General features: G+C 36.7%; 1 protein-coding gene across 1 annotated transcript; it reads left to right on the top strand.

The window, feature by feature from the left end:
* The first annotated feature begins 9290 nt into the window (after window positions 1–9290).
* LOC104097152 (polygalacturonase-like) lies at window positions 9291–11593 on the top strand. The gene is made up of 4 exons (XM_009603706.4): window positions 9291–9753; window positions 10413–10702; window positions 10896–11124; window positions 11215–11593. Exons 1-4 carry the CDS (start codon window positions 9310–9312, stop codon window positions 11434–11436), a joined length of 1185 nt encoding a protein of 394 aa, XP_009602001.1. The 5' UTR covers window positions 9291–9309; the 3' UTR covers window positions 11437–11593.
* The last annotated feature ends 1311 nt before the right edge of the window (window positions 11594–12904 follow it).

Below are 12904 nucleotides of genomic sequence, written 5' to 3'. Positions count from 1 at the left end.
CTGTGAGTCAAGCCTCATATCCGCGCCTACTTTCCCCGGCTCAGCGCTGAACTTACACTCTAGGTATTCCGTCTTCGTCCTGCTCAACTTTAAACCCTTAGACTCAAGAGCCTGTCTCCAAACCTCCAGCCTCTCATTAATACCGGCTCGCGACTCATCAATCAGAACTATGTCATCGGCGAATAGCATGCACCATGGCACCTCCACTTGAATATTGTGTGTTAACGCGTCCATCACCAGGGCGAATAAGAACGAACTGAGCGCAGAGCCTTGGTGTAACCCCATAACAACCGAAAAATGCTCAGAGTCACCTCCTACTATCCTTACCCGAGTCTTAGCCCCATCATACATGTCCTTAATCGTCATAATATAAGGAACCTACACACATTTTGCCTCCAAGCATCTCGAGAGAACTTCTCTAGGAATCTTGTCACATGCTTTTTCTAGGTCAATAAACACCATGTGCGGGTCCTTCTTCCTATCTATGTACTGTTCCACCAACCGCCTAACAAGGTGTATAGCTTTTGTAGTAGAACGACCTAGCATGAACCCGAACTGGTTGTCTGATACAGACACCGACATCCTCACCCTCGCTTTAACCACCCTCTCCCCACTTTCATGGTATGACTCAGTAATTTGATACCCCTATAATTATTACAACTCTGGATATCACCTTTGTTCTTATACAATGGAACTACCGTACTCCACCTCCACTCATCCGTCATCCTCTTCGCCTTAAAAATAACATTGAACAACCAAGTCAACCACTCCAAACCCGCTCTCCCCACACACTTCCAAAATTCCACCGGAATCTCGTCAGGCCCTGTCGCTCTGCCCCTACTCATCTTACTCATAGCTCTCACGACCTCCTCAACCTTGATGCGCATGCAGTACCCAAAGACACAGTGACTCTCGGAATGCTCCAATTCAACTAGCACGATATCCCAATCCCCTTCTTCATTCAGAAGTTTATGAAAGTAAGTCTGCCATCTCTTCTTAATCTGGGAATCTTCCATCAATACTCTACCATCGTCGTCCTTGATGCATCTCACTTGGTCCAAATCCCGAGCCTTCCTCTCTCTCAACTTGGCAAGCCGGAATAGCTTCTTCTCCCTGCCTTTTTCCCCCAGTTCCTCGTACATACGACCATAAGCTGCAGTCTTAGCCTCCGCGACCGCTAGCTTAGCTTCCTTCCTAGCTACCTTATACCACTCCATGCATGCACGCCTATCCTCCTCACCTATGCTCCCCACTAACTTCAGGTACGCCGCCTTCTTCACTTCCACTTTATCTTGGACCACTTCATTCCACCACCAGTCTTATTTGTGCCCGCCAGTGACGCCCGTCGAGACTACTAACACCTCTCTCGCAGCCTCCCTTATACAATATATTGTCGTTGACCACATAGTGCTCGCATCACCACTGCTCCTCCAAGCTACCATAGCCGACAACCACCCCTCCAACTCTTGGGCTTTATCCTTAGTTAAGGCTCCACACCTAATTCTCGGTCTTCCTCGAGCAAACCTTTTCCTTCTCTTTAACATAATACCAATGTCCATCACCAAGAGCCTATGCTGCGTCGCGAGTATCTTACCTGGAATCACCTTGCAATCCTTGCACAACCCTATGTCACACCTCATGAGGAGGAGATAGTCAATCTGAGTCTACGCCACCATATTTTGAAAGGTAACCAAATGCTCCTCCCTCTTTGAAAAGGTAGAGTTCACAATCACCAACACAAAAGCCTTAGCGAAGTCCAACAACGAGGTACCTCCTTCGTTCCTCTCCCCAAAATTGAAGCCTCCATGCACCTCGCCATAACCACCTACGGTCGACCCAATATGACCACTGAAATCCCCTCCTATGAATAGCTTCTCAGCAGGAGGAACCTGGCGCATAATCTTATCTAACCCCTCCCAGAAATGCCGTTTAACCTCCTCATCTAGGCCCGCATGCGACGCATATGCGCTAACGACGTTTAGAGTGGACTCTCGAACCACCAACTTAATAATCATCAATCTATCATTTACTCGTCTAACCTCAACCACAGACTCTTTAAGTTCCCTATCCACCAAGATACCCACTCCATTCTTACCCTTCTGGACTCCTGAGTACCAAAGTTTATACCCACTCGCGTCCCTCGCCCCTACCCACCTTGTCTCTTGGACACACGCTATATTGACCCTCCTCTTCTGGAGGATCTTCGCCAACTCTATAGACTTACCCGTCAATGTACCTACATTTCATGACCCAATTCTCAACCAGTGGACACCCTTGTTCCCTTTACCTGCCTTGCCTCCCGCCCCGCCCCTAACCCTTGCCCTACCCCCCGCTTCCCCCGAGGGCATGACCTTACTCGACCATCCCAGACCACAACCACTATACCTACGACAGACTAAGGGGAATCACTAACACACACACAAGGCAACAGATCAAACTAGAAGAAGACAAGTTGCAACTACAGGCACACTAATACGGTGAATAAACAAATATGGACTAAGACGATAATAATTTAACGAATTATAAATTAAAGACACAAGCTCAGCAAGATATGTGAAACTAAATACCCTAGACAGTGCTAATAGGACCGAGAGCAAATACAAAGGATCTAAACAGTACATGTGAGTCAAACAATTAAATGATCTAAGCAAATAAACCACGGCTATAGCACAATACTAGTATATAACACACAACGAACAATGAAACAAATTTAAACAATGTGTATCTAAGACAAAGTGTAATAAGACAGGAACGTAAAACCTGGTATCGTTGACGGAGACAGTGTGGCCGATGGTGGTAGTCGAAGAACTGGCCGGAGTTGCTAGGTGATGAATCACCTAGCTTGAAGACGGGTCTGGTTTACATGTGACCACGGCGCCGCAGACAGGCCTGAAACCTGACTGTGGTTGTTCCCACTCGCCGGTGACCGGACCATATCTAGCCGGAGTCTACTGTCTTATTCACTCTAGAGTGAAAGAGCGCACCCCCACGCGCACACAGGTCTGGTCAAGTTAAACGAGGGGTGAAAGAGGATAACCAGCAGAGTGTAGAAGATTAGCGAGACGTCATCGGCGTCTCGTCGACAGTGAGAGAGGGAGAAGACAAGACGGAAAAGAGGAAAGGCGGGGTGAGAGAGACGGAGGAAGAGATGGAGGAGGGGTGTGGGCTGATGGAGAGGAGAGAGGGGACTTACCTGGGCGGAGGGTAGTCGCCGGCGACTGAATTGGTCGCTGGTTTTGTCATCTAGAAAATCGAATTTAAAAATATTTCTGCAGATACTTGTATCAATTCCGAGCAGAACCTCGAACAATATCAGGAAAAAAAACTCGAGTTATATCTGAAAAAAAGAGGGACTGAAACTCTAAAGAATGCTCTGTTTTTTGGTGTTTAGCGTCTGATAAATCTTCTCATTAATTGGATTGATAATGTTGTGTGTTATAATTGATTTAGTTGAGTTATATTAGGAGTGTATCACGTTAAATTAGCAGCTTTCCGTTATTAAACAACTGGAGAGACCTATTATTACGTTGATTGTCGTTATTGTATTCATGAATACATGGCACGAATACATGTGAATACATCGGCTGACAACTAGACTGCTCCTATTTTTTAGCCGATTTTTGCTACTGTATTCATGAATACTGTAGCGCGAATATATCGAATACATCACCATAACAACTGAAAGGTAGCTATAGGAAGTAATTATGTATATGATAGCTATAAGAAGTTAATAGTCACTAAACAATAGTGGTTTCTGAAAATTTCTCTTTATTTAATCTATATATATGAGGCTTATATAATTGATCCAATTATATTAGTCCATGATATTTATTTGGACTAGTATATTTAAAATATCATCCAAATTATTTATTGAATTTAAACCCAATAAATTTTATATGCCTACAATAATATAACGGTAGGGCTATAATTGATCAGAAAGTGGAATGCAGGGTATATTTAAATTTAGTCCTTTTTCTTTTTATATATTGTGCAAAAATAATTAGTTTTCAATTATAATTAACATTAAAAGTCCTTCTTGCCCTTTTCTGTAATGAAAAATTTAGGATGCAAGCTATTGGAGTGCTTCTTTGTCCAGCTTTAGCAGGGTTGTTGCCATGTATGATACGGTAGTTACTCGAAAAAGGTTGAATAAGATTTACCTTTGAAGTATTATTTTACTATCAGATTCCTTAAACTTTATAATCTTCTGCCAAAAAAAACTTTTTAAAAGTATCTATCTCTCTCTATATATATATATATATAAAGTTGGGAATGAAAAAGCTGATGTGGCATATCTCTATGGCTTTCATTCACATTTATCTTTTTTGTGATTTTTTTGGTTTTTCGCCTTATTTTAATATAATTATTTAATTACTCTATGAATTACAGTCATAAATGAAATAAGGGGAAGGAAAGAGATCTTTTGGTAACAGACTTTTTTACTATTAAAATATGATAATTATTACACTTTCTATTGATTCCATTCATCCATTGTAACTCCTGAAGGTACGTTTTTTTCTTCTTCTTTTTTCTTTTTTGCCATTACTCAATATTTACCGCCCTATTTAGTACCTTTCATAATTATAGGAGTGACTTTTAAGACAGTGGTCTTCATTTTAGTACAAATAAATATGGCACCCAAGAGTCCGTCCCTTTCAAATAGTCCTGCTCTCAACTAAATTTTTCATTCCTTTTGGCATCAGGTCAATCCCTTTGGAATATTTTTTTTTGTTCTTTATCTTTTGAAATATTTTTGCCTAGAACATGGTTACTTTGGATGTAACACTATTTACTCTACTTTTGTTTTACGAAAATTATTGATGTATTGATTTTCTGATAATAATTATTTCCAAATGTTATTTGTTCTCTTCAATTTTTTTGATTTGGTGGATGTAATTCTTTTATCCTGTTTTTATATTTTACTGATTCATTAATATGTTGTTTGTACCAGATTAGTATGATTTTCAATTGACGTTGCTCTCTTCTTCTTCTTTGGATTCGTTCTATTTGTTGATATGGAAGTGAAACTTCCTTTTTGGTTTCTAATGAATATGAGTTTTTTGAAATGAAAGCAAGTTTGTCAAGGTATTATAATCTCTAATGCCAATTATCTTGTGTTTCTTTTTGAAATAATTTATACATCTTATTTTCTTTGTTTTGGATATATATATATATATATATATATATATATATATATATATATATATATATATATATATATATATATCTTTCATGTATTTTACTAGAGGTGTTTGTTTGTTGCTAAGATTAAGAACTATATCAATAATAGTACGTACAAATGTTGTTTTAACATATGTTTTACCATAGAATACGTACTTAAATTTACTGAAGTATAGTTTCACCTCAAATGAGTTTCGGGATGTTTCCCACTTACCATTTAGACCATTTGGTATGCTTTTTTGAGAAGGGGGATTTTAATTTTTAAGACACTTCAAAACTTATATTAATTTTTAAGACAAAAGTGTTAAGAATAGGGGTACAATGGACATTTTTGTGATTAGTGTTAATGACATAATTTTTAAAAATCCCAAACTTTTCTTATTTACAAAAAAGTCTCCCTCCTCCCCCCCTCCTCCACCTCCTCCGGCCACTCCTCCTCCTCCCCTTGTTCCTTCATCTCGCAACGCTCCTCTCTATCCTCCTCTTGCTCCTCCATCTCGCAACGTTCCTCTCTATCCTCTGCCACTCTTAATCCTCAAACATTTAGGAAGATGTTTCAAATATCTAGAGAAATATTTCAAACATTTACTGAGATGTTTGAAAATATCTGCACAAATATTTCAAACATCTGTGGAGATGTTTGAAATATCTCTGGAAAAAAGATCAAACATTAAAAAGAAAGAAGCAGAAGAAATATCCCGAGTGATGTTTCAAACATCCAGAAGATGTTTCAAACATCCCGGAGATGTTTCAAACATTCCGAGAGATGTTTGAAACAGTTCCCCGGGGATGTTTGAGGGATATTTTGCATAATACTCATTTATGAGAATGCCTTGAAACATCCCGAAGGTATTTTGCAGAATACTCACTTTGTAAAATTTCATATTTTTCTCTTTCTCTCGTATATTTTAAACTACTAGAAGAAAAGAAAAAATAAAAAAAGAAGAAGAAGATGAAAATGAGATGAAGAGGGAAAGAAGAAAAAGACAAGGAAGAAAACGAAGAAGAAGAAGAAGATGACATAGACAAACCAGCATCAGCAACAACGAAAGTTGAAGAGAAAGAAGAAAGTAAGGAAGAAGAATGAGAGAATGAGGAAGAGAAAGAAGAAACAAGGAAGAAGGATAAGAAGAAGTAAAGAGGAGAAAGAAGAGGGAAATGAAAATTTGAAATAATTTGAATGATTATGATTTACTAAAATTTTTAATATTTACCCACAACTTTTATTATTTTTAATCTGACCCCTAACCTCTTTAATTACACATTTTTTGTTAACAAAAAAATATGTCCTAAATTATTACACAAAGACTTCAAAAGTCTTTTTTTTACCTGATTCTTCCTACTTTGGACAACTCATACTATTAACATTTCCTACCATTCCAAACACTCATCCCTAATACCAAACATCCTTATAACTTTTCAAACTGTGTCACACATATATTCTCTTGTTCCAATGATACCCTCAAATTATTAGTTTCCACGTGCTTGCAAAAATCATGTGTCTAACACGTAGTAGCACACTTGATGGGCCAAAACATTTAAGTTAGTTGATTTTCCAACTTTAGGCTACATGAAGCGTGTCCAATTAATTCCTTCATTAACCTAGTTTTGTCGACACAACCCAAATTTTCAACGTAAATTGGAGTGTGGGTTGCTCTAATGGTGAGCACCCTTCACTTTCAACCAATAGATTGTGAGTTCGAGTCACCCAAAATTAAGATGGAAAACTCTTGGAGAGAGAGAATTTAAAAAAAAATATTAGGATGTCGTAGGGTTAGCTCCTCTCTTTGAATTGGAATGTCCATTTAGTAGTGAAATATCAATTAACTATCCAGGGAAGGGTCCGGGAGCTTCTTTCCATTTCAAACTCCAACTTCTCCCCCTTTACTACAGTACCAGTTCCAACTCAACTACAAATTGTTTCCTCATATATATAATAATATACACATCAACACATTGAAACAAACAAAAAAGAAAAAAACAAGTTTTCCACATTATATCATCACTTAACTTGGCATGTAAATAGGCATCAAATAATTTTAACAATAATATTCGGGGCTTTAATTATGAGTAAATTAGAGGAAAATTGCATTTAATGCCACTAATGATTAGCTAACTATTTTAAGCTATCGGTCAATTCTCGACTGCTGATATATATATATAATGAGAGAAATGTTTACATTCAAAGTTAAAGAAGGAGAGGGAGAGTTTGATTTCTATGGCAATGTTAAAGGAGGCCTCAACATGTCTATCCTCCAAACTTGTTTCCACTCTTCTAGAACACAATTTTTTTTATTTAAAAAAAAAAAGGTAGATATGAGGAGTAATATTCATGTATACGTAAAGAATTTGCTTGACAAAATTTGTGGTTCAATCCCAACTTGCTAGATCTGCCTTCTTTTTTATTTTATTTTATTTACATTCATAGTTATTAGTAATGATATCGATATTGTATCCTTTTGTCCTCTTGAGCCGAGGGTCTTTCGAAAACAGCCTCTCTACCTCTTCGGGTAGGGGTAAGGTCTGCGTACACACTACCCTCCCAAAATTTCACTAGTAGGATTTCACTGGATTGTTGTTGTTGTTGTATTCATAATTATTAGCAGAGACAAAATAATAAAATAACAGATGAAGTTGTAACGATAACAGATCCCAACTTCCTATTTAGAGTCAATTGTTTTGTTTATTAACAAGAAAGAATCTGACCACCAAGGGTTTGTGGTGATATATATAAGACCCTCCACCTTTCGTAATAAGAGGTTTTGAATTCAATGTGTAAAGATATAAAAAGTACTTTCTCTTTGTACAATACAAATTTAAATTTAAGCGAAACTTCAAATCGAATACCAACGTCTAGTGAGAACAGGGAAAAAGAAAAAGAACGTGAATAACTATACAAACGGCGATCATTTCGCCTGAAAACGCTCCATGACTGGTTGATCCCATGTGTCAGGTAGCTAACATTCAAACACTTGCCTTGCAAAATAGTAAGCACTTTCATTTCTTTTTAATAGTTGACAATATATAGTCCGTTTATTATTTCATTTTTGTTTTTCCATCAACTAAAGCCGTTCATAAACGTTGACAAAATTAGAATTATTAAGCCATATCATTTGTTTTACTTAATTACAATTCACATTCATGCACTTAACTTACTAGGTTGCTGATGAGCCCTTGTTGCATCTTAAAGTTTAAGATCAACGACTTATCTATTCTGCTTGAATTATACTTCTTGAGATTTTCTTATGGTCTCCCGTTATGTTGGTAAAGTTATAATTGTATGATATATTCAAAACTACATTATTTGAACTTTTTTAGTTTCTCTAATAATAATAATTAATTATTCTCCTTCTCAATTTATGTGACAGTGTTTGCATGACTTCGGAATTTAAGAATAAAATAAATACTTTTGAAACTTGTGTTATATATGATTCACGCCTTAGAAATTTCTCTAAGCAGCATGAACACTTTAGCATGTAATAACTTTAACTAGCTTCTATTATATTATCCATTTGCACCAAACATTTTTTTTTAGATGAAGAATCATTCTTTTCTTTGACTTGGAATGCAAATATCATTTTTTATTTCCAGTTTAGAATGACCGCTTGAGTATATTTGAACATGCATATGATTAGATGCTACAGGCAAACATGCTCTTATCACATGGTTACCGTACATATCATAACACGAAACTAATAAAGTAGGCTCTTTTCGTTGAATTATAGTTAGCTTTACCAACAATCATGAGTGATAACTACTTTTCATTTTTCATTAAAAATTTTGGGTTTCAGATTTCGAGTTTCGAGTCTCGAGAATGAAGTCATCTTTCATACGGTGTACTTTACCTCTAATATAAAATTTATCAGCTCGAATGAGATTTTAATCGAAACCCAATGCGGATACCGAAACCAAAAAAGTTATAGTTAGCTTCATTGATTCTTATAATCATTGGCCAATTATAGATCATTAGCAGTTAATATAACAACAAAAAGTCAGACCCCTCCACTCCTAAGAACACTTTAAATACTAGTCTCAAAACCCCTTTTTTCCTACCCTCTAACATAGAAAGAAAACCCCAACAAAAGAAAGAAACAAGAAAAATCTCACTCCAAACCCTCCCTCTACAACATGGCTAAGCTTTTAATTCCTTGGTGTTGTGTCTACTTGTTTTGTTTTGGATTGATTTTCTTGAAATCAAACGCAGCATCAGTAACGTACAATGTATTGAGCTTTGGAGCAAAATCAGATGGCAAAAGTGATGCAACTCAGCCATTTGTGAAAGCATGGGTTGCTGCATGCAGCTCAGTGAAGTCAGCCACCATTTACGTTCCTGGTGGACAGTACTTAATTAAGGCTGCAACATTTAGAGGGCCATGCAAAAGTAAAATCACTGTAAAAATCGATGGAACTCTTGTGGCTCCGTCGGATTATCGCGCCGTTGGCAACTCCGGCTACTGGATTTTGTTCATTCAAGTTAACCGGATTTCGGTCATAGGAGGAACTCTTGATGGAAATGGAGCTGGATTTTGGGCTTGCCGGAAGTCAGGGAAGAATTGCCCTGTTGGAGCTAGGGTACGTTGTCAACTTATCATGTTTTCTTAGTTTAACTATTCGATGACTAATTGGACTCGTCATTAATTAAGGATAAAAACACTTCTTTTCCACTCCTTAAGCTCGAAACTCAACTATCCAATCTTCCTTTAGATAATTTCCTTTTTGTTACTTTTAACCATCAGGTTAATTCGAAACCTGGCCAGACTAATCCAGATACGTGGCGTGCCACGTAGGGTACATTAAAAGGGGAAAAGCTTCCCAGTAAAGGTTTTTCATTCCAAAAACTAAACCCAAACCTTTGATTAAAAATGAAGCGACTTGGTGGTTAGGTAATGTCAACTAATTATAAAACTAGTAACTCGTTACTTAAGATGGAAGAGCGGCCAACTTGACCGAAAACTTACTGGAATTAAATCATTCTTCGTCCTCAAGCTAAGACACTGATTTATTTGTAGGAAAACAGACTTATGAGTTATGAAAATATTTTATATAGAAGAACTTTGTTCCTAAATGCATGGCATGTGGGGGTAGTAGCTTTATGCATGTATGGCGACTTAGAGACTATTGGCTAAAAAGAGGGAATTAATCAAAGTATTTAGTGGAGTATTAATTTTCATTTAGTCATATATATGTCTCTCTTTTCCAATTCAATTATATTAATATATGTGTTAATGCAGTCTATAACGTTCAACTGGGCAAATGATGTTGAGATTAAAGGCTTAACATCAGTCAACAGCCAGTTAATGCACTTGGTAATAAATAGCTGCAAGAATGTGATGGTTAAAGATGTAAGAATAATAGCACCAGATTTAAGTCCCAATACTGATGGCATTCATGTCCAATCTTCAACTGGTGTTACTATCACTGGGACAAGTATCAAAACTGGAGATGATTGTATATCTATTGGCCCTGGCACAAGAAACCTTTGGATGGAGAAGATTCAATGTGGACCTGGACATGGTGTTAGGTAAATTATATTCACTTGTTTCTTTTCATTGCCAATATACCCTAATGTTTGCAATTTGTTTTCATTGGCAATGTACCAAAAGGCAAGCGTAAGACAAATCGAATACTTTAGGGATAAAATCTGAGCCATAACATATACTAAGAGTATATTTATTTTAAACAAACTTAATTGTGTTTTTGGTTGTACTTTGCAGCATTGGAAGTCTAGCAAGAGATTACAAAGAAGATGGCGTGCAGAACGTGACATTAATTAATTCAGTGTTCACTGGATCTGATAATGGATTAAGGATAAAGTCTTGGGCAAGACCCAGCACTGGTTTTGTCACTAACATTAATTATCAAAACATTATCATGAGGAATGTTGACAACCCAATCATCATTGATCAAAATTACTGTCCCAACAACCAAGGCTGTCCAGGCCAGGTAATTCCCAAAAAAAAGTGTTTAAATTTACAAAAAGAAATACCAAATTGATGAATCTAATTTGGTATTCAATTGCTTATAAATTGGCAGACTTCTGGTGTAAAGATCAATCAAGTGACATATCAAAATATATTAGGAACATCAGCAACGCAAGTAGCCATGACTTTTGACTGCAGTCCAAGCAATCCATGCAGTGGAATAAAGTTACAAGACATAAAGCTTACTTATTTGAACGGAAAAGCTCAATCTATTTGCAAGAATATTAGAGGAAATACTGGAGGAATCATCTTGCCTCATAATTGTTTATATTAACCCACTCTTGGGTCTTTTTTTCCCTTTTTGGGGTGGCAGGAAAGAGGCATATATGCAAGGGACTACATATTCTTTTTTTGTAGGGTTCCAAATTGTTGTATTGTGTTTCACGGGACTTTTCTCGACTGTAAATTATGCCATATGTAAATTTAAAGAAAAAAAAGAAGAAGGTTTTGTTCCAGAACGAAGAAGTGAATACACATTATTCAAAAGCATTAGTTACACTTTGATTATTTTACTAACGGAAAAGGGCCAAATATATATTCATATACTATCGAAAAAGATTTAAAAATATCCTCTTTCATATATTATTGGGTCATCTTAGCCCCTATCGTTATAGTTTGAGTCAAAATTACCCTTAATTTTAGCGGAGGGACACGTGGCAGCTTATGAACAAAAGGACTCATCTCTTTTTTTTACCCGCTTCATTTAACTGCTGCCCACCCATAACCCGACCCAATGTCACCCCCTTCTGCAAACTTCATTCTTCTTCTTTGAGAAAAAAGAAAGAAAGAAACATACAAAAAATAGTGGACCCACCATCATTAAAGAGCTAGAGAATCCATAGCCGAAAAGAAATCACAACAAATACTTAATCGAATCGGCATCGACAGGCGACAGATACTCCGACACCAATAAAGCTCGGCGGATATATATCTTCATTTTTTCCGATCAATCACACCACTTTGAGTTCTTTTTTAAAATAAAAAATCAAAAGAACATCTTCAAATATATTCTTTAACAATTTGATTTCTAAGTCGGATTTTACATACCAATAACTGGTTGGAATAAATTCTTTAATTAATTTGAAGCTTCACAACTTAAACAACACCTTCAAATCTCCAACAAATCAAAAATTTCAGATTCGAAATTCAAGGCCCAAAAGAGCTTCAATGGTGGTGCATCGGTTCCACGGTGGTGAAACGAGTGGTGGTTCAATGGAGCAACTGTGTGTGAGTAAGCTATGGTTGCGGTGTTTTAGGATGATGTGAGGTCTTTAATGAAGTTAAAAAAACAGTTTAACGAAGAAGATGAACCCCTTTCTCTTTTTGTGAGCTAACTGTATTAGCTGGTATCTTTCTTCAATTTTGTTTTCCGATTAATTAAACGGAAAAAGGTTAAATATATTCTTATACTGTCGAAAATAGTTTGAAAATACCCTTTGTTATACTATTTGGTCATCTTAGCCCCTACCGTCATATTTTGAGTCAAAATTAATTACCCTTAATTTTAACGGAAGGACACATGGCAGCTCAGGAACAAAAAGACCCATCCCTAATTTTTACACCCTAATCAAATTAAAACCCACCCCTAATTTTGTACGCATCGCCCCGCCAGAGATGGCATAGATCAAGGTTTGATTAATCGGGAAATAAAATTGAAGAAAAAGTTATTAGCTACTACAGTTGATCACCAGCTGTAGCTCACAAAAAGAGAAAGTGGTTCATCTTCTTCACTAGAACATTTT

The sequence above is a fragment of the Nicotiana tomentosiformis genome, chromosome 12 (assembly GCF_000390325.3).
Source record: "Nicotiana tomentosiformis chromosome 12, ASM39032v3, whole genome shotgun sequence".
Taxonomy (NCBI): domain Eukaryota; kingdom Viridiplantae; phylum Streptophyta; class Magnoliopsida; order Solanales; family Solanaceae; genus Nicotiana; species Nicotiana tomentosiformis.
This window is presented reverse-complemented; position numbering and strand designations above follow the sequence as displayed.